The following is a 22,842-nucleotide window of genomic DNA, read 5'->3' on the forward strand; positions in this document are numbered from 1 at the left end:
AAAAGGATCTCATTTGATGGAGATTCAGTCCCTAGATGTCGATCTGCCGGGCTCTGATAGGGATCCACAAGGGAAAACACAGTTAATTGCTCGGCGGTGGCTCAGAGCTGGTTTCATTTCATTCTTACTACTGTGATTCTTCTTCAGTCCCTCCCGGTCTTAACCAGTTAATTAAGTTAGCATAGTGGAGTGGTGGGTCTGGGGCCTTGCTAGCTATTATTTAACACATACACTGAGGGTAAAAAACATTAACACCTGCTCTTCCCATGACAGACTGACCAGGTGAATCGAGTTGAAAGCAATGATCTTTTATTGACGTCACTTATTAAATCCACTTCAGTCAGTGTAGATGAAGAGGAGGAGACCGGTTAAAGAAGGATTGTTAAGGCTTGAGATAATTGAGACATGGATTGTGTAGGAGTGACATTCGCAGGGTGAAGGGGCAAGACCAATGAGACACACCTGGGCCCGGGTGTGTTCCGGGATAAACACACATCTTCCCCATTCATTGAAGAGACTCTCTCCATGCAGACAATGTTGGATTTTGGTATTGGCATTTTTGTTTGGGCACCTTTCAACAACCCTCATTATCACATCTATACATGCAACCACTCACTTACACCATTGTTGGTTACTTCGGTTATTCCTTATCTCGACGTCGTCTCTCTTTTTCTTATGGGCTTTGAGCTGGTTCGTGACACAGGCGCACTGGTTTGTGTCAAGAACTGCAACACTGAGGTTTTCACGCTCAAAAGTTTCCTGTTTGTATCAGGAATGGTCCCAAACGACATCCAGCTAACTTGACAACTGGGAAGCATTGGAGTAAAACATGTCCCAAAACATCCCTGTGGAACTCTTTCAACACCTGGTAGAGTTCATGCCCTGGGGGGGTCAGTATACTCAGTGTAGACTGGTGTCGTCAGAGTGATGAGGGTGGTGATGAGGTGGGAAGGTGGACTGTAACTGTACGGTTCACACCAGAATTGACAGACTGTCTGACTGCAGATAATACTTACTGTAGAATCAGACTGTATGGGGGGCCGTGAGCTGTAATGTAGAGCCAATGGAAATAGATATGTGCTATACAGTACACTACTAACTAGGGATGCACAATATATATAAACATAGGTAGATTACGTAATGACGCCATGACAAATACAGCACTACACAGAACAAAAGCAGAAAAATAACTAAGTGCCCATTCCAACGACTAAACAAGTTCAAGTTGAGTAAGAAAATTTCAGCGAGACGGCTCAAAGGTGAAATCAACGCCAAGATAATGGAATTCATTGCCCTTGACAATCAAATGTCCTCTGTCGTGGATGATGTTGGCTTTCACCCGGCACACACTACCAAGTAGGCACCATTTTTACGATGTTGCCCTACCGGAGACAGTTTGTTGAAAAGCACATCTATGAGCTACTTTCTATGGGCGTCACTGCTATTAGCTTCACGACTGACGTTTGGACCAGCGATATCAGCCCCATGAGCATGCTGAGTCTAACAGCACAGTGAGTCGACAAGGATTTCGTACTGAGGAAAGTCTTATTGCTCAAGAATGTGCTGATTCTCATACTGCTGCTGCCATTTCAATGGCATTTGAGAACATGTGTGAAACTTGGAAACATGAAAACACTCCTAGCTCCATTTAAACAACTGACTGGAGAAATAAGCTCATCAACTGCGTCTGCAGCAGACGTGACACCCTCTGTCATGGCATTGAAACGCCTGCTCAACAGAACTGCCGATACAGACCGTGGGGTTAAAAAAGTACTGTACAAGAGGCTATGAACAAGCGATTCAGTGGCATTCTCTCTGAGCCTCTTTACTGAGTTGCCACCATGCTCGATGCTTGGTACAAGGACCGCTACTTCGATGCAGACAAGAAACAGGGTTTATGTGAAATGTTAGACACAGCTGGACAAGATAGAAATGGACACAGTGACCGTGCGCTCCGAGGAAGAGGCCACGGACAGACACAGCTGGACAAGATACAAATGGACACAGTGTCCGTGCGCTCCGAGGAAGAGAGTCCACGGACAGACACAGCTGGACAAGATGGAAATGGACACAGTGTCCGTGCGCTCCGACAAGACAGAGCTGGACAAGATAAAATGGACACAGTGTCCGTGCGCTCCGAGGAAGAGGCCACGGACAGACAGAGAGCTGGACAAGATAGAAATGGACACAGTGTCCGTGCACTCCGAGGAAGAGTGTCCGTGCGCACGGACAGACTGGACAAGATAGCTGGACAAGAAGAGAAATGGACACAGTGTCCGTGCGCTCCGAGGAAGAGAGGCCACGGACAGACAGACAGAGCTGGACAAGATAGAAATGGACACAGTGTCCGTGCGCTCCGAGGAAGAGGCGCCACGGACAGACAGAGCTGGACAAGATAGAAATGGACACAGTGTCCGTGCGCTCAGAGCTGAGGAAGAGTGTCCGTGCGCTCCGAGGAATAGAGGCCACGGACAGACAGAGCTGGACAAGATAGAAATGGACACAGTGTCCGTGCGCTCCGAGGAAGAGAGGCCACGGACAGACAGAGCTGGACAAGATAGAAATGGACACAGTGTCCGTGCGCTCCGAGGAAGAGAGGCCACGGACAGACAGAGCTGGACAAGAAACTTCCGTGCGCTCCGACCACGGACAGACAGACAAGATTGACATGTACATGTATGATGAAATCCTGGTTGAGACTGAACAAAGAAACAGCACAGCAAGTAAGTGAAAGAAATAAGATTTGATTGTGTTGTACTGGTAATGGGGACATGCGTAAATGCCAACATGTATTGCTTTTTGGTCAGTGTGTGTTTTTCTAACTATTTAACTGTACTAGAATTCTTAAAAAGGCAGCTAAAATTTTAAATATAGTTTATAGGCATCTTGTTTTTTGGAAGAGAAAATATTGGATATCAGTATCGGTCAAAAATGTCATATCGGTGCATCCCTACTAAACTCAGCAAAAAAAGAAACGTCCTCTCACTGTCAACTGCGTTTATTTTCAGCAAACTTAACATGTAAATATTTGTATGAACATAACAAGATTCAACAATTGGGACATAAACTGAACAAGTTGCACAGACATGTGACGAACAGAACTGGAATAATGTGTCCCTGAACAAAAGGGGGGGTCAAAATCAAAAGTCAGGCAGTATCTGGTGTGGCCACCAGATCCGGGCTCGTCGCTGGGCGTGGCAGAACACATTCCTATGTTGCAGGAAATCACACACAGAAAGAGCAGTATGGCTGGTGGCTTTGTCATGCTGGAGGGTCATGTCAGGATGAGCCTGCAGGAAGGGTACCACATGAGGGAGGAGGATGACTTCCCTGTAACGCACAGCGTTGAGATTGCCTGCAATGACAACAAGCGCAGTCTGATGATGCTATGACAACGCCCCAGACCATGACGGACCCTCCACCTCCAAATCGATCCTGCTCCAGATCTCGGTGTAACGCTCATTCCGTCGACGATAAACGCAAATCCGACCATCACCCCTGTTTGTGATACAAAACCGTGACTCATCAGTGAAGAGCACTTTTTACCAGTCCTCACTGGTCCAGCGACGGTGGGTTTGTGCCCATAGGTGACGTTGTTGCAACAGGTCTACAAGCCCTCTGTCCAGACTCTCTCAGCCTATTGTGGACAGTCTGAGCACTGATGGAGGGATTGTGTGTTCCTGGTGTAACTCAGGCAGTTGTTGTTGCCATCCTGTATCTGTCCCGCAGGTGTGATGTTCAGACGTACCGATCCTGTGCAGGTGTTGTTACACGTGGTCTGCCACTGCGAGGACGATCAGCTGTCCGTCCTGTCTCCCTGTAGCGCTGTCTTAGGCGTCTCACAGTACGGACATTGCAATTTATTGCCCTGGCCATATCTGCAGTCCTCATGCAGCATGCCTAAGGCACATTCACGCAGATGAGCAGGGACCCTGGGCATCTTTCTTTGGTGTTTATAAGAGTCAGTAGAAAGGCCTCTTTAGTGTCCTGCGTTTTCATAACTGTGACCTTAATTGCCAACCGTCTGTAAGCTGTTAGTGTCTTAATGACCGTTCCACAGGTGCATGTTCATTAATTGTTCATGGTTCATTGAACAACAATGGGAAACAGTGTTTAAACCCTTTACAATGGATTTTTACTAATTATCTTTGAAAGACAGAGTTCTGAAAAAGGGATGTTTCTTTTTTTTTGCTGAGTTTACTAATGCATGTAGCTTCCTTGTAGTTTTCCATTACCATGTCTCTCGCTATTCCTAATTTCACCTCACTGAACGCTCTCCAAGTCCACTGCTTGTTGTGTTGAAATGAGGGTTTGTTCGTTTAGGGAGTCTCCCTGTAACATGACACATCTGCAATAACATGACAGTTCTGCAATCTATCAATCTGATTTTCATTCAGACTAATCTTACTGGCATCAAATGCCATTACACCCACTTCCTCCTGGAGCAACATTTGCTTAATTAAAGCAAAGTTTCTCTGTTATCAGTACATCAGTGGCCAGGTGTGTGTGTGTGTGTGTGTGTGTTTGTTTGTTAGCCTCTAATCCCTCCCACAATGGACAGTTGTGTGGCATGCGGGGCTCAATGACGAGTGCTATGCCAGAGGAATCCGATCGCAGATGTTATCAAATCAGCAGTTCTCCACTTATCACCACACATACACAGAGATTTCTGTTTGCATAGAGGTTGTCAAAGGCAGGTACCCTGGTGCAGACTCCAATTACGGACCTTTATCGGTGTGTGTGTGTGGTTAGTAAACACTCATGTTCAAGTAACCTCTCTCTCCTCCTCGTATTCCTCTGCTTCCCAGACTAGAGGGCATATTGAGAAGCCTTCAAGAGGAGCCAACCTGCTTAGGTCCTTTTCATCCTCACCTGACATGTCTGTCAGTCTGTTTGGGATCCCTTTCACAGTCAGTCTTCATAGAGATGAAGGCTAAGAACCAAGTTGTTTTCAGAAAGGTTTTACTATAATGTTTAAACGATTACTAGATAATATCATTGTGGTTCCTGAGATGTTGTTAAAACACTTCTACAGGCATTGTGAGATGTGATAATCTGCACTAGGCAGTGTGACTGTGTAAAAGACAGGTTGGAACGCCACCACTCACAAAATTAAAAAAAACCTGCTTGCCTGCATTACAAACTTAGCTGCTGCCTGGTTGCCAAGGCAACACCCATGTGACTCAGGGCCGGTCAGGATCTATGAGCATCCTCTAACCCCCTCTCTCCCTCCCACAGGCTCTCTAAGCCAATCACAAGGCAGCGTGTCCCATACGGGTTAAACCTACTCACAGAGGGAGTGTGTGGTCTTTGCTTGGCGCTGCCTGAGGTTTAAAATACCCATATGTTATGGTCTGTGGATAGGCCTGGTCTGCTGGCCTGGTCTGTGGATACACACAGGATTGGTTTATTGGTTTAACCTCTGCTAAGGCCTGGTCTGTGGATACACACAGGAGTATTGGTTTAAAAAATACCCATATGCTAAGGCCTGGTCTGTGGATACACACAGGAGTATTGGTTTAACCTCTGGCTTAAAATACCCATATGCTAAGGCCTGGTCTGTGGATACACACAGGAGTATTGGTTTAACCTCTGGCTTAAAATACCCATATGTTAAGGCCTGGTCTGTGGATACACACAGGAGTATTGGTTTAACCTCTGGCTTAAAATACCCATATGCTAGGGCCTGGTTTGTGTTCTGGTGACACACATATGGAGGGTGGTTTGTGGTTTGCGTGGACTCGTCTGATCCCTCTCAGATTCAGATCAGCTTTATTAGCATTAATGACAAGGCCACTGTTGCTAAAGCAAATTGAGATAATGACAACAACAACCGTAAAAAATGGAATAGTAGTAATGTGATTAGAGAAAGGAGAAATCTCTCGCTCTCTTGTCATAGACTTCTCTCTCTCTCCATTGCTCCTGTTGTTAACTCAGGTTCCAGGGAAGTATTGACAGCTGGAGCCCAGTGAAGATGTCTGGCTTTCCCCTACTAACTGCATTGGCCACAGCAGCCCACCCTCTCACACACACTCCCCCACTTCTTCCTCTCTGGATCTCACTGGGCTGGCCATCGCCCACTCTCTCTACCTCTCCATATGCCCTTCTTTATTTCTCTTTCCCTCACTCTCCATCTCTCCCCATGCCCTCGGTCTTGCTAACTCTCTGGCTCCACCTCTCAGGTTGGGGGTTCTACTGGGTCCATCCACTCAGACTAGAGAGTAGGATATCTAACCTCCCTCTACCTCTGGGGACACTGCCATGGGTAGAACTCAGGAGGGATCTACTACTACTACTAGTAGAGGGATCTACTATCTACTTCTTAATACCTTCACACTGCAATCTTTTTGTGTTTCCTCAATGAAACTGCACTTTGTTTTAAAAGTGGGGCAATTCCACAGAAAATCATACAGAAATCAAAGCCTTTATGTATCCCTACATTTTGGAACTTCACATGTTGGTGCTCACTGCTCATGGGTCCTTTTATGATGGAAATGCCCAGTGCATAAGCTACCATTCTGCATCCTCAGCTTCCCACTGCCATTAGACATGAGTAAGATTGAAACAGGGCAGGGCTACTGTGACTCTGGTAAGTCAGAGTCTGGTTTTGAGTAAGGACACAGCAGTGATGCTTCCAAAACAAAGTGCTCCTGACTTTGACCATCCACTTAGTCTCACAGTAACTTCCTTGTCCAACACTGGCACCTCGTATGATTGTGAAGATCATTTCTGCTCAGTCCGAGGACAGGGAGGGATGTTTTAAAGGTTGGCGCAGGACAGGCAGTCCTTAAAGGAGCAATCTACTGCAATCTGCAGTAGCTTCATCCATTTTTGGACTTGTGAATTAATGATATGTACCCATTGGTTCTTGAAGAATAGAACTTATAAATGCCTCATGAGCTTAGTTCAGCTGTCGTACTCCATCAGAACCCAAAATATAAGCCTGTTTTACTCCAATATTTGTAAACAAAGTAAATGTACTGTAACCAAACACTATATAGCCTCGAAACGTGGTTAAAACTATCATTTTTATATCATAGATGATCAGTCTTTTCATCCATAGTGCTGTTCATGAATTTGAGTGGTTACATTTCTCCAGCCCCATCCCTCAGCTTTTTACTGAAACGGGTGGGGCTTTGTTGTTTTAACTGCTGATTGCCCCTTTAAAAACGGACGTGTTTCAGCGTAAATGCACCACATAGGCTAGTCGAGGTTGTGGTTGAAGTTGTTGAACCAGATAAGGGCAGACAATGAGTTGGTTCAGTTGATGGGAGATTAATCATAATTTGTGAAATCATTTGTTCAACATTTAACCCAGAGAATAGTTTTAAAATTATGCCAAATAACATTTATTCTAACACACTCTTGAAACCTCCCTATTTCAATCCATCTACACTAATGATTATTAGCCCAATATATCAGACTGTTTATGACACATCCTGAGAGTACTGTAGGCTGCTGAGGTGCCAAGTTTCAGCCTGGTTTACATTAATACATTATGCAGAACAGAATCCCTGCACTAAAACACTTTAACAGCCAACACACTGAGAGGCTTCATTTAAGATAAGGGCACACTTTGAAGAAAGATGCATTCTTCTCATTTTTTTTGTCCGAGATATCGAGTCCTAACTGGATCATAGACTATGAATTTAAGGTTATTGAGGTGCTCAGATGGTCTAAAGTCAGGTTTAGTCCATATTCAACAACAAAGTGAGTTTGTTGTGTAGGTATAGGTGCATGCCTAAGCATCAGGTGAGACCCAACGGCTGGGGTTAGGACTTGATTAGTCCCGGCGTTCCTATGCTGTCCTTCAGACAACATAGTCACGTTCATTTGTATTGACAAAAACCTATATGTCCCCCCCCGTCTGTCGCAAATGTTGAATAAAATTCCATTTCAACTTTACCGGTTGTCCTCTGATTTAGTACTTTTGTGGCCAGACATTTTAGACAAAACATCCACAGGGATGTATAATTCAACCGACTTCGAAACGCGGGTCTCGGTGTGTGGCTATCACCATTTGTTTGCTCACCACCTGAAGAATGTGCACAAGACAGAAGGACATGCTTACTAACCCAAGTCTTGCAGGGGTTTACATTGTTTTGTAGATATGTTTTCTCAAATTCCGAACCACAAAACAACAAACTGCTGAGACTACAGGTCGAGGAAGTTTAAGAGATATTATATTCCATTTTCTGGCTTCCCAAACAAATGTATGGCACTAATCTCAGACTGTAACCTGCGGTATCAGTCAGATTGCCAGGCAAAGGCTTGAAAAGATAACAGGATCCTCTGGGATGGGGATTACATATTAAGGTGTTTAGTCTGAACTGTAAATACACTTAATGACTTCTGGGTTCCTTTCTGGTGTCAGTATTTCTTCAGAAAGTATGACAGGCATATTATGCCACAGTATGATCTACTTCTATGGTAGATATTATAGCTTTTGTTCAGGCACTGGAACAAATCTTAAACAAACTTGTGAAATAATTGATAAATGTTCATGTAGACAGTGCAACCCCATCACAAGGCCATCCCTCCAGTACCGGATGAGATTATAGTTTTCCAATGACACCACATACTAAACCCATCTGACGTACTCTAATGTATTGAAATGAAAACCGATAACATGCTTTAGGTGGCCTATCTTAGAATAACGGAGGAATAGCCTATTCACCAGTGTGTGATCAATTGTTCAGTAGGCATTTGGAAGCTATAGCTCAGGCCATGGACTAATGGTGAGCCTGGCATAGTAATGCAAGCCAACTTCAGGTAAACCCATGTAGCCTGCCAGCATATTGTTCTCAACCTTCTACCCACACGTATTTATCTGGAAACAAACCAGGCTTCATAGGAATCATAACACCTCCCATGAACACCATTCTTGTCAGGGAAGATTAGTACAGGATAAAAATGGCACTACATTGCGCGATACGTACCCCATTTTGCTTGGTCGGTTAATCGAAGGGATTCAGGCCGTGGTCGCCGAGGGCTCCAACGCGGGAATGAACAAGCTACTGTGTTTTCCTCTCCAATAATCGGTTCTTCACAACGCTGTTGACGGCTATGGCTTGACGGGGTACTCGAGATAGTCAGTGTGGTTCCCTTCACGCCGACATAGCCTGTTCGTCTGTTATACGCTGTGGGTGTTGGTTGAAAGCTTTCCCAAACAAACGTGTCGGTGCATGCATGAGGATCGAAAACATCGGTGTTGACGTTAGATAAATGATATGCACTTTTCAATCATGCTCAACGACGATAGCAGCTAAGCTAATGTTGGCTACCAAGGACCACATACATGATTGACAGAGACTGTTTTTAATTCCCATGTAGCGCGAACCTCATTTTACACTTATAAGGCAGGTAAATAGGGACCGCTTGCATTAATATTGACAGAACAAAATCTTATCTTGGCTGCTAAAATAGTCTTCAAATATCCACTTGGTTCTAGACGGACTTCGGTATTTACAGCTCGGCGCTCCTCTCCGCTCCCTTGTATTTCGCTACTCTCCAAAGACACCGCCGCTTTCAATGTGACCAGCTGCCTGCACCGCATACAGTTATCCTCGGGCGAGAAAAATGCTGAACATTCATTCCTGCATGTCACTTTGTAAGGCCCGACTGTTCAAAATAGCACAATTTACTCGTTGCCTCTTTCCCTGGCGTCGTAAGTGCCATCAAAATTCCTCCAGCAGCTATTCTACTACAGCTTATCAAACGCATCATTGCATGGCACTAACATCATAAATACATCTGCAACAATAATAAACTCATTTTTAGCTACAGGGGAATGTGTTTTTTTGTCGAGTAGGCTTCATCTCCCATCTGTTTTCGCGGAAAGACTTGGTGCAATTCTCATGGCTCCACCATCTCTAGTACCAGATCAGACAAGCAGCTAGCATCTAAGATGCCGGGCGAATATGAAATGCTATGGTAAATTATGTTTAAATATGAACGATTGCCAGTTCGTTGATATTATTTATCTCAGACAGAGATGTCAAATCACGACTTCTTTTCGCTCCATCGAACGCCTCCCGTCTTCAGCCGTCTGTTTGTGTAGTCTCTGATTTCTCCTCTCATCCCATTCATCACATCTCTTGTCGCGTTGAAAACATCTGGGAACTCGGAAATCTCAGACGTCAGTGCGTTCAAGACATCTGGGAACTCGGAAAAAATCGAGTCCCGTCAGGGAAAAATCGTTTTCAACGGTCTTAGAACGAACTTAGAATTTTAAGTCGGGAACTCGGGTATCTTTCTCGAGTTGTGACTTTTCGACCTGAAGACCACTGACGTCATGATTTGACCCGTTTATTCCGAATTCCAAGTTGTCCTGAAAGCACCATCTCTACCCATCCTCAAGCATTAAATTGGCCTACGTCATCACGCCGTCCTCGCACAGAAGTCACCGTATCCTTCGAAATCTGACGTAATGCGCGATAAATATGTCCGTCACTTCCGGTTAGCAACTGTCAAATAGTGTAGCAACACCTACCAACCTGCAGTTTATTATGTAACCCATAATAAACCTGTAATAAACATGAAATGCAGTATTCCATTCAAGTCTTTTAGTGTAGTATGTTTTGTGAAGATAGAGTGAATCGCATGAAAATGCTGACATGAGATTTTCAAAAGAGTACTAATTCAGCCCACTGCACAGATCTTTAATTCCTTAGAATTATACTGAACAAAAATATAAATGCAACATGTAAAGTCTTGCTCCTATGTTTCATGAGCTGAAATAAAAGATAGCTAGCTATATGCTATTTAGCAGACTATTTCATCCAAAGCGACTTAAACATCTGTGTGGTCCCGGGAATTGAACCCATTATCCTTGAACTGCAAGAGACATGCTCTGCCAGCTCTACCAGCTGAAATACAGAGATCCTATATGCACATGCCTGTTAATGAGCATTTCTCCGTTGCCAAGATAACCCATCCACCTGACAGGTGTGGCATAACAAGAAGCTGATTAAACAGCATAATCATTAGACAGGTGCACCTTGTGCTGGGGACAATTAAAGATCACTCTAATATGTGCAGATTGTCACACTACACAATGCCACAGATGTGTCCTGTTTTGAGGGAGCGTGCAATTGGCATGCTGAATGCAGAGATGTCCACCAGAGCTGTTGCCAGAGAATGAATTGTTAATTTCTCTACTATAAGCTGCCTCCAACATTGTTTTTGAGAATTTGGCAGTACGTCCAACCAGCCTCACAAGCGCAGACCACGTGTTACCACGCCAGCCTAGGACATCCACATCCGGCTTCTTCACCTGCGGGATCGTCTGAGACCAGCCACCCGGACATCTGGTGAAACTGAGGAGTATTTCTGTTTATAATGAAGCCCTTTAGTGAGGAAAAACTAATTCTGATTGGTTGGGCCTGGCTCCCCAGTAGGTGGGCCTGGCTCCCCAGTAGGTGGGCCTGGCTCCCCAGTAGGTGGGCCTGGCTCCCCAGTAGGTGGGCCTGGCTCCCCAGTAGGTGGGCCTGGATCCCCAGTAGGTGGGCCTGGATCCCCAGTAGGTGGGCCTGGCTCCCCAGTAGGTGGGCCTGGCTCCCCAGTAGGTGGGCCTGGATCCCCAGTAGGTGGGCCTGGCTCCCCAGTAGGTGGGCCTGGCTCCCCAGTAGGTGGGCCTGGCTCCCCAGTTAGTTAAGGCTAGTTAAAAATAAAAGTAAACTCCCAGGCCACCCATTGCTGCGGAGGGGGCTCAGTCATGTGAAATCCATAGATTAGGGCCTAATGCATTTATTTCTATTGACTGATTTCCTCATATGAACTGTAACTCAGTAAAATACTTGAAATTGTTGCATGTTGCATTTATATTTTTGTTCAGTATAGTATTTCATATAATTAGAACTTTATATTTATGATTCACCCAGAGGTCCACTTTATGGATAGCTGCTATATTACTACACTATTACTACTCTACTACTGTGTTTTTTTCTAATGGGAAACATTTATTTACCTTCTAGAAATTAAAAGCATACACAGAATGATAATGGATGTAGTGTACACATTGATTTGTTCAAGTTGCATTATTGTGCCACTGATGGTGGCCACCTTGTGGACATTGGATGACAGTGCCAAATGTGGCCGTTAAATGGTGTCTACTGTTATCAAAATAATTTTCCGGCCCTCCAACTAGTTTTCTTTTAAACAAGACAACAGAGACATATTGGCCTTTAGTTTTGATCAGGGCCCATATGCTAATGGATTGTTCTATGCTTGAGATAGACATGTTATAAACTCAATGATGAGGGGGATACAATGTATACTATTGTGCAAGGAGGGGATTGCCATTCTCTCTTTGGCATCAAAGCAGATCCTTTTTACATGCACACTGCAGTATCAGATATGTTATCAGTGTTTTCAGATAATATCTACTTCAAAGGTATTCAACTCTTATCCTACGAAGTCCGGAGCCTGCTGGTTTTTTGTTCTACCTGATAATTACAGTAATTGCACCCACCTGGTGTTACATTTTTATTGAACCTTTATTTAACTAGGCAAGTCAGTTAAGAACAAATTCTTATTTACAATGACGGCCTACCCCGGCCAAACCCTAACCTGGACACAGTGCTGGGCCAATTGTGCGCCGCCCTATGGGACTCCCAATGTGATACAGCCTGGTATCGATCGAGGGTCTGTAGTGATGACCCTAGCACTGAGATGCAGTGCCTTACATTGCTGCGCCACTCGAGAGCCCAAATCAGTCCCTGATTAGAGGGGAACAATGAAAAACATGCAGTGGAACTGGCTTCCAGGACCAGAGTTGAGATTGTGCATTCATACAGTGCATTCGGAAAGTATTCAGACTCCTTGACTTTTCCCACATTTTGTTACATTACAGCCTGAACAACAGTAAAAAGAGAGTGGAAATAACATTAGGGAGGCTATATACAGTAGCAGGGCTATAACAGTAGCAAGGCTATATACAGGCACCGGTTAGTCGGGCTAATTGGTAAGGGGTGCGTAACTGGTGGCAGGGAAGTCAGACGTAGGAGAGCAGAACTAGGTAATAGCCGGAGCAGTTTAATTCCAAAACCAACGGCATCAAGAAAATAACAACTTGGGTACAAAACACAACGCGCACCAGTCAACATGTGCACAAGCACTTACAAACAAACAATACCACACAAAGACACGGGAGAAACAGAGGGTTAAATACACAACACGTAATGAGGGAATGAAAACCAGGTGTGAGAAAACAAGACAAAACAAATGGAAAATTAAAAATGGATCGGCGATGGCTAGAAGACCGGTGACATCGTCCACCGAACACCGCCCGAACAATGAGAGGAACCGTCTTCGGCAGAAGTTGTGACACAATATGTACATGTAGGTATAGTTAAAGTGACTATGCATAAATGATAAACAGAGAGTAGCAGGTGGGGGATGGCGGGACACAATGCAGATAGTCCGGGTAGACAATGTGCTTGGGCACCGGTTATTTGGGCTAATTGAGGTAATATGTACAGTACATGCAGGTATAGTTAAAGTGACTATGCATAGATGATAAACAGAGAGTAGCAGCAGCGTAAAAGAGGGGTTGGGGCACACAATACAAATAGTACGGGTAGCCATTTGATTACCTGTTCAGAAGTCTTATGGCTTGGGGGTAAAAGCTGTTGAGAGGCCTTTTGGTCCTAGACTTGGCGCCACGGTACCGCTTGCCATGCGGTAGGAGAGAGAACAGTCTATGACTGGGTTGGCTGGGGTCTTTGACAATTTTTAGGGCCTTTCTCTGACACCGCCTGGTGTAGAGGTCCTGGATGGCACGCAGCTTAGCCCTAGTGATGTACTGGCCTGTACGCACTACCCTCTGTAGTGCCTTGCGGTCGGAGGCCGAGCAGTTGCCATACCAGGCAGTGATGCAACCAGTCATGCTCTCGATGTTGCAGCTGTAGAACCTTTTGAGGATCTGAGGACCCAGGCCAAATCTTTTTAGTTTCCTGATGGGAAATAGGCTTTGTCGTGCCCTCTTCACGACTGTCTTGGTGTGTTTGGACCATTCTAGTTTGTTGGTGACGTGGACACCAAGGAACTTGAAGCTCTCACCTGCTCCACTACAGCCCCGTCGATGAGAATGGGGACGTGCTCGGTCCTCTTTTTCCTGTCGTCCACAATCATCTCCTTTGTTTTGATTACGTTGAGGGATAGGTTGTTATTCGGGCACCACCCGGCCAGGTCTCTGACCACTTCCCTATAGGTTGTCTCGTCGTTGTCGGTGATCAGACTGTTATTAACAGCGAGAATCGCAGAATGGTGAACTTACTAAACAACTGAGAGTTTGACTGTGTGATATTAGATTGCTTCTTGTGTAAATATTTTCTGTCTGGATTTTAATGATTTGTTGTGTCATCTGCAAACTTAATGATGGTGTTGGAGTCGGGCCTGGCCACGCAGTCGTGGGTGAATAGGGAGTACAGGAGGGAACTGAGTTTTTCCCATTCTTCTCTGCAAATGCTCTCAAGCTCTGTCAGGATGGATGGGGAGCATCGCTGCACAGCTATTTTCAGATCTCTCCAGAGATGTTCGTCGTTGTCCTGTTGGAAGGATCTCTCTGTACTTTGCTCCGTTCATCTTTCCCTCGATCCTGACTAGTCTCTCAGTTCCTGCTGCTGAAAAACATCCCCACAGCATGATGCTGCCATGGTTTGAGAGTCCTTTAGGTGCCCTTTGGCAAACTCCAAGCGGGCTGTCATGTGCCCTTTACTGAGGAGTGGCTTCTGTCTTGCCACTCTACCATAAAGGCCTGATTTTTGGAGTGCTGCAGAGATGGTTGTCCTTCTGGAAGGTTCTCCCATCTCCACAGAGGAACTCTGGAGCTCTGTCAGAGTGACCATCGGGTTCTTGGTCACCTTCCTGACCAAGGCTATTCTCCAAAGATTGCTCAGTTTGGCCAGACGGCGAGGTTCCAAACTTCTTCCATTTAAGAATGATGGAGGCCACGGTGTTATTGGGGACCTTCAATGGTGCAGAGATGTTTTGGTACCCTTCCCTAGATCTGTGCCTCGACAAAATCCTGTCTCGGAGCTCTACGGACAATTCCTTCGACCTCATGGCTTGGTTTTTGCTCTGACATGCACTGTCAACTGTGGGACTTTATATAGACAGGTGTGTGCCTTTCCAAATCATGTCCAATCAATTGCATTTACCACAGGTGGACTCCAATCAAGTTGTAGAAACATCTCAAGGATGATCAATCGAAACAGGATGCACCCAAGCTAAATTTCGAGTCTCATAGCAAATGGTCTGAATACTTATGTAAATAAGGCATTTCTGTTTTTTACAAATTAGCAAACATTTCTAAAAACCTCTTTTTGATTTGTCATTATGGGGTATTTGTGTGTAGATTGATGAGGGAAAAAATAATGTAATCCATTTTAGAATAAGGCTGTAACATAACAAAATGTGGAAAAAGGGAAGGGGTCTGAATACTTTCTGAATGCACTGTGGATCTTATATAATACATTATATAATACATCCAATATAATACAGGTGGAGTGTTGACTTGAGCTTTGAGGATAGCATGGCCATGGCGTGACTAACATAGTCTCAAAAACACAACTCAGGTCAATAACTGAAATCTTAAAATGGTTCAATCTTTCAGTGTTAATGCTAATTATCAAATACTGTTATTACATTTTCCTGGGCTGTTCATGGCTTCACATAAATCACAGATATTGGGGGTGGTATTTCACTGAAACAGAAGATCCTCATGCCCTGTCCCTCACATCTGATTGACCACCCGACAAGAGAGGGAGCAGCGAACATTGATATACATTAATCTTCCTAATATTGAGTTGCCCTGCCCACTCCACCAGGACATGGACTATATAAGGTGTTGAAAGCGATCCACAGGATTTTACAAGTTACATCAATAAGGGATCATAGCTTTCACCTGATCAGTCTATGTCCTGGAAAGGGCAGCTGTTCGTAGTGTTTTGTACACTCATTAAGTGTAGAATTAGCACACAGCCAAGGTTTTGGATGTCAGGGACATCACTACCGTCAGCACAGTGGAGTCACAGAATCCCAACCCTTCTCTCCTTATCTTCTCCTACTCCTCCCCTCCCCTCCTTTCCTTTCCTTTCCTTTCCTTTCCTTTCCTTTCCTTTCCTTTCCTTTCCTTTCCTTTCCTTTCCTTTCCTTTCCTTTCCTTTCCTTTCCTTTCCTTTCCTTTCCTTTCCTATCCTTCCTCCCCCCTTGATTATTCCACTGTTCCAAAACATGTTGACATAGCATTATAGGGTTCTTCTGACTAGATAGATACCTCTCCTCTCCTGTTTCCTCTCAGAAGAGTCAAAACTGAGAACGCTGCAGGACAGGCCAAAAGTGCCTGTCTGTTTTTAGCCTCCAACACCACCACGCCTGCCTGATGTGTTCCGTAACCCTCAACCCAGTTGGTGAAACCCTCACATAATACTTCACACTCCCTTTCCCCACATTCCCTAAATTGGAGGCTCCTAGGTGACTGAGAATATTACAACCATAACCTACAGGGGTCTTAAAAGGGTAGGATGAAGTTACCCGTAGACACTGATCTAAGTTCAGTTTTGTGTTTCCTCCCCTAATTGTTAAAGGCCCAGTGCAGTTAAAATTCAGGAACTTCTAATCAGCCTGTTTGCATGAGCGGGAGTTTCGGATTCCCTGATGATATCACCAGGCGGTAAATTGGTTAATAGACCAATAACAAAGAGAGTTCCAAAACTCTGCCAATATCAGCAAGATTTAAGTTTTCTCCTCCCAACTCAGACCACTCTCAGACAGTCATAAAACAATTCTTTTAAAAGCTAATATTAAAACTATTACAATAAAGTACTTAATTGTTATCCAAATGATTTGATATAAAAACATCTGCATTGGGAAAGGGAGATACCTAGTCATTTTTACAACTGAATGCATTCAACTGAAATGTGTCTTATGCTTTTAACCCAACCCCTCTGAATCATAGAGGTGCAGGGGGCTGCCTTTAATCACAGCATCCACAGCACCCAGGGAACAGTGGGTTAACTGCCTTGCACAGGGGCAGAACCACAGATGTTTACCTTGTCAGCTCTGGGATTTGATCCAGCAACCTTTAAGTTACTGACCCAACACTCTAACCACTAGGCTACCTGCCTTCACAGTTTGGATTTTAGGACAGTAATCTTTTCCTAGATATGTTTGTACATTGTTAACGGTTGTAGTAGGAGACTATATCTGAGAAAGAACCCCTGTCATGTGCTCCAACAGCAACCCCCACCCCTCTCCTTGAGTCTCATATTCCCTGTCCAGTATCTGTTTCACATTGCGAATGGAAGGACATTAGCAGATGACACTTTGACATTCAAGTCTCACCAAGACCTGAGAGAGACCCTGTAGGCAGAAATATGATCCTAATTTTAATGTGAAATAAATGTATTGAATTTGATTGGCTTGCATGACTACAGGCTCACTCTACTCTTGCACACTGAGAAGAGAAAGAGAGAGAGAGAGAGGCTCTGACCACTGGTGCTGTCCATGGTGCTGGACTTTGAGAAAATGTATTATAATAAGCACGATACTCCCTTGTTAATTATGCACCGCTAATGCACCGCTAATGCACCTCTAAATGACATTCTACATGTGTCAATTTCAACCCTTCTTATCTGCCCTTGTTGTGTCAGACTGGCAGACAGCACCGTGCCAATGGATACAGGCTGGTGACAAGTATTATTTTTAGACCTGGCAAAAAATTTTTTTTTAAAGAAGTGGGTGTCTTTTCTGCTGATACTGCTGCAACTGAATATGACGTCTATAGGTAGCCTACACACCCTGGTTCAGGATACACTTTTCCCCCACGAAAAATAGTTTTACAGCTATAGTTATTGGTCCTGTACTTCAACATTAGTGTCAACTGTCAAGGGATGACACATTTTGAAACCCCGGATGCCGTTCTTTCTATTTCAAGATTACGCTGAGCACAAAATCTCTGAGCAAGTTCTCCAACTTGGAATGTCATCAACGTTGCTCTGTGGAGTGCCGATAAGAAGCCATTGAAAATAGATGAGAAGAACCTGCTACAATGGATACAATGGAAACAGTGGAATGTATCAGGATAGATCCAGATACTCTGACAATGCTAGAGGATGATGTGGACATCACAGAGGGAGTCTGCCAAATCAATGACGAGGTTGAGGATCTCCGCAACAGGTAGCAACCTATATCCTACATCATTTCTGACATTCTGTACAGCCTACTAGAAGTGAAATCTGAGTCTTTTTCCAAAGTACACTGGCGGTCAGTTTTAGAACACCTACTCATTCAAGGGTTCTTCTTTATTTCTACTATTTTCTACATTGTAGAATAATAGTGAAGACATCAAAACTATGAAATAACACATATGGAATCATGTAGTAACCAAAAAAGTGTTAAACAAATCTAAATATATTTTAGATTTTAGATTCTTCAAATAGTCACCCTTTGCCTTGATGACAGCTTTGCACACTCTTGAATGAGTAGGTGTTCTAAAACCTTTGACCGGCAGTGTACATTCGCAAAAAACCTTAGCCCCTCCTTCGTCGAGATCACATTAGTGTGGATGAATAGTTTAAGGAGATAATTAAATTATTTGATAGATGATTGATAATGATTGCTGTCTCTGAGCATTCCACTTTGTCGAGATAAATCAGAGTTCAATCCATAGTAATCATGTCTTGTTCACATTCCTAGTGAGACAGACAGACAGACAGACAGACAGACAGACAGACAGACAGACAGACAGACAGACAGACAGACAGACGTAGAGGGATCGTCACATACATAAGGCTTTTATTTCAAGTCATTGTTTATTATAATTTCTTGATGTGCCTCAAAATGGGAAAATGTACATTTGCCCCAGTACCTCACCATGTTATCTGTATTATCCCATCTCTTCCAGTTTGCGGTTGGCGGTTCAGGATGAGGCGGTGCGTCCCAAGATGCAGTGCTTAATGATGGACCCCTCCTTCTCCATGGTTACCGTGCAGGGCGAGGACAGCGGCATCCAATGGGAGACCAGCTCTAGCCGCTGCTCCACCCCTTGGGGTTCCGAAGCTGAACCCACCCCTACCATCGCCTCGGAATTCTGCTTTCCCATTAATGAAAGGTCTGTTTCACCTGGATTAGGATCTGGAACAGCAGGTAAAATAACCTTTGTCATGGATGAGGCAATGATGGTGAGGAGGCCAAGGATGAAAATAAGTTGTGGAGGAGGACGCAGGAGCCGGGCTGACAGACGGGGACAGACTCCTCTGCCCACAGGTGATGACTTAGGTGAGGTCACTGAAAGAAATTAGGCAATGCCTCAAACTCTGATATGCTCAAACTGTAATCTATTGAGACACATTTTTGCATATTTTTCCTTCCTCAGGTGAATTGGTTGAGAAGCCAGAGCTAGTGGAGGTCTCCTTGCCCAATGTGAGGACAGAGGGAGATGGGGAGGAGGAGGAAACGACAGATCCCAAAGAGGAGAAGAAGCAGAGTTTGTTCCGCCTGGTGTCAGAAGGCTCAGAGATCCTGAACATCATGGTTCCTCCCAGGCTGGTGAGCATAGACGAGGAGGAGAGCCAAGTCATGGTGGACAACCTGTCTTACCTGGAGGAATCCACCTTCACCAAACCCAGTAACGAAATCATAGAAGAGGTGACAAACACAATTGAATTAGATCTGTAGACCTTACTCTGTGTATACATCCATCCATTCAGTCATTCATTCATGTATTTGCTCCTTCACTTGTTTGTTTATTCATTCACTGATCCATTCATTCAGGTGTTTGAGGAGGACACCGCACCATCAGTGGGGGGTGGAGATCAAACGGTGGAACACACTGACTCCTCCCATCTCACCAGGCCTGATCAGACTGACCCTCCTGGGGCTCCGGTGGCAAAGCAGCCCAGACGAGGAGCCACCAGTGACATGGACTACTTTGAGACATTTACTCAGATGGATGAGCCTGCTCCAGGAGGCCCGACCATGATTGAAGAAGGACAGAAGGAGGAGGAAGCAGACTGTGGAGAGGAAAACCAGCAGGTGAGTGAGGAGCCGGAACAGCTCCAAGAGGCCGCACCTGTGACCGAAGACCTGGGAGGTTCCAACACAGGCGTTAGCGGAGAAGAAATCTCCAGTGACCATCTAGATGAGGTGTTCTACGGCGGTATGGACAATATGCCTTCTAAGAACTATCTGGAAGTAGAGGAGGGCGCAGTAGACAAGTCACCCAAGTCCCCCCTGAAGGAGAGTGGATCGGCCCTCTTCGGCAGTGAGGAAACCGTCCTCACCCCCATCTTCCTCCCCTCGGGACCCCCCAAAATCATCAACCCCACTCTGCTAGAAGAGCCTACGGCCATGGCCTTCCTTTACACAGACCTGTATGAAGAGGCGGTGGGCAGCAGGGAAGGAGTGAAGGAGGAAGACACTGAGAGTATGACCTCCGAAAGGTCCTTCCACAGCAGACACTCAGACCGGGAGGCCAGGGGGTACCTGGAGAAGTTTGTCCTGAAGGACGAGACTCCCATGGTGGAGCTGGAAGGGGAACCGGAAGTAGAGGAAGGCTTCAGAACTTGGGCACAGGAACTGTACACACTGGACAGCTTTCTCTCCCACTCTGATGATAGAGAGATAGAAGGGGAGATCCAGGAGTCTGAGCATGACATGACAGATTTTTTCCGGACGAACGCCAGTTCCTCTCCATCTGATGATCGGTACATCCCATCACTGGATAAAGAAAAGAACTATGCAGAACCTGTGAAGGAGGACAGACATGTTAAGGCAGACAATGTTTTAAAGACGGTGCAGGAAGCACCTCAGCTTCAAGTGGTTAAAGAATGGAAAACCACAGAGGAGGAGAACAAGAGTCAGGGCGTTGTCACAGATTTAAATGATCCACCACTTTCTGAACCAGAGTCTTTCTCTGAGAGGGCTGGTGGGGGGAGTGTCACTGAGCCCCCCACAGACAAAGACCTCTCATACAAACATGATGCTCCCACAGTGGAACTACAAAAACTCCCACCTCTGAGTGACAGTGGCACAAATCAGGAAGCTCCAAAGCCAGTAGCCCCCCCTAGAAGGAAGCCAGCTGCACCTCAAAAGAGCTCTCTGAAACTAGCGCCACTGGCTCGAGCCCAGACCCCAGTTGAGATCCTAGAGGGAGGAGGAGATAGAGGGAAGGAAGAGAGGGAGGAGGAGAAAGAGAAGGCTTCACCAGCTGAGACTGCTGATGAAGGAGAGGGGGATGGAGAGACAGGACAGAGGGAGGAGGAGAAAGATATGACAACACCAGTTGACGGCTCATCCTCATTTTACCAATCCCAGATTACGCTGCTCTCAAGTATAGCTACTGAACCAGTAAAAGCAGAGGATAAAAAGACTGAATTGGCTGAAGGAAACACAGAACCACCTCAGGCTGAGGAGAGTGACAGCCCCATGCCAGAGGCTGACCCGGTATTGACAGGACAGGACAGTAAAACAGAACCAGCTAAAGGAGAGGCTGAACCAGCTGAGTCAGCCAAGCTAGAAGTTGAACCTACAACAGGACCTAGCCAGACCACTCCTTCCGTTCCTGCCCCAGTGAATGACCCAGCCAAAGGCGGATGCATCATCCTTTAGCCTTATTGGCTTTATGCTGCAGCAATTTGAAATTGAGAGGTCAAATGATGAATTGAAGTAAACATTACAGAACTTCATTTTTTTTTCTCAACCTGGTCTCAGAGCATTTTGTACTATTCTGTACAGAAATCCGAAACACTGCATTTAGTATGATATGTTATGGGTCGTATGGTATGTATTAATTTGTGGATGATATGTTACGAATTACAATTTGTATTATAATTTATGAATTTGCAATGTACAGTATGTTACAAATTTTCAAACTGTATGATATGTAATGAATTCTAGCTAGGTGGCTAGTGGCTAACGTTAGCTAGCTGGCTAACATTAGGTAGGCTAGGGGTTAGGGTTAAGTTTAGAAGTTCGGTTAAAGAGTTAATGTTAGGGTTAGGGGAAGGATTAGCTAAAAGGGTTAAGGTTGGGGAAGGGTTAGCTAACATGCTAAGTAGTTGCAAAGGAGCTAAAAGTACCAAGTAATTGAAAAGTTGCTAATTAATTCAATGCTAAAGTTGTCTGTGATGTGAAATTGCAACCATTGGGTTGCTAGACGTTCACGCTATATGCCCACCGACCATCCCAACTAACCATCCTACTTTAATTTTTGCCTAATAGCCTTTTGTGACTCCCAAACCCGCATGTGGGAGCGTAATCATCGCCTGAAACTAATTAACATAACGCAACGAACATAGATATCCCTAGAAAATATTCCTATTCATGAAAATCACAAATGAAATATATTGAGACACAGCTTAGCCTTTTGTTAATCACCCTGTTATCTCAGATTTTCAAAATTTGCTAGCAGCAGGCAACCTTGTCACGGAAATCAGAAAATAAATCAAATTAAATCGTTTACATTTGATGAACTTCGGATGTTTTCACTCACGAGACTCCCAGGTAGATAGCCAAAGATCATTTTTTCCCAAAATATTATTTTTGTAGGTGCAATAGCTTCGTTTGTTCTTCACGTTTGGCTGAGAAATTGCGGTCACCACAACTATTCCAAATTAGCTCCATAATATCGACAGAAACATGGCAAACGTTGTTTATAATCAATCCTCAAGGTGTTTTTCTAATATATATTCGATAATATATCAGTCGGGACAAATAGTTTTTCAGTAGGACCGATTGGAGTAATGGCTACCTCTGTATTTTACGCGAGAATCTCTCTCGGAGCCACCATGTGACCACTTACGAAATGTGGCCGCCTACGGCTATTCTTCAACAGAAATG

General features: G+C 44.7%; 2 protein-coding genes across 3 annotated transcripts in view; one reads left to right on the top strand and one right to left on the bottom strand.

Moving 5' to 3' along the window:
• Nucleotides 1-10,139, bottom strand: part of LOC112220280 (homer protein homolog 1) — a 37,428-nt gene extending 27,289 nt beyond the window's left edge. Inside the window, 1 exon segment of the mRNA XM_024382049.2 lies at nt 8,940-10,139. Within this exon segment, the coding sequence (XP_024237817.2) occupies nt 8,940-8,944 (5 nt within the window). The 5' untranslated portion in view covers nt 8,945-10,139.
• A 7,528-nt stretch (nt 10,140-17,667) lies between these two features.
• Nucleotides 17,668-22,406, top strand: si:ch1073-398f15.1 (cardiomyopathy-associated protein 5). 2 transcript variants are annotated; one of them, XM_024382037.2, is made up of 4 exons: nt 17,668-18,180; nt 18,908-19,269; nt 19,379-19,650; nt 19,777-22,406. In XM_024382037.2, exons 1-4 carry the CDS (start codon nt 18,053-18,055, stop codon nt 21,610-21,612), a joined length of 2,598 nt encoding a protein of 865 aa, XP_024237805.1. In that variant the 5' UTR covers nt 17,668-18,052; the 3' UTR covers nt 21,613-22,406. The 2 variants fall into 2 exon arrangements, with proteins under 2 accessions (XP_024237805.1, XP_024237804.1); XM_024382036.2 differs by having other exon boundaries at nt 17,676-18,180; nt 18,908-19,281; nt 19,777-22,404.
• Nucleotides 22,407-22,842: the final 436 nt, after the last annotated feature.

Source organism: Oncorhynchus tshawytscha, linkage group LG20 (genome assembly GCF_018296145.1).
Source record: "Oncorhynchus tshawytscha isolate Ot180627B linkage group LG20, Otsh_v2.0, whole genome shotgun sequence".
Lineage (NCBI taxonomy): Eukaryota > Metazoa > Chordata > Actinopteri > Salmoniformes > Salmonidae > Oncorhynchus > Oncorhynchus tshawytscha.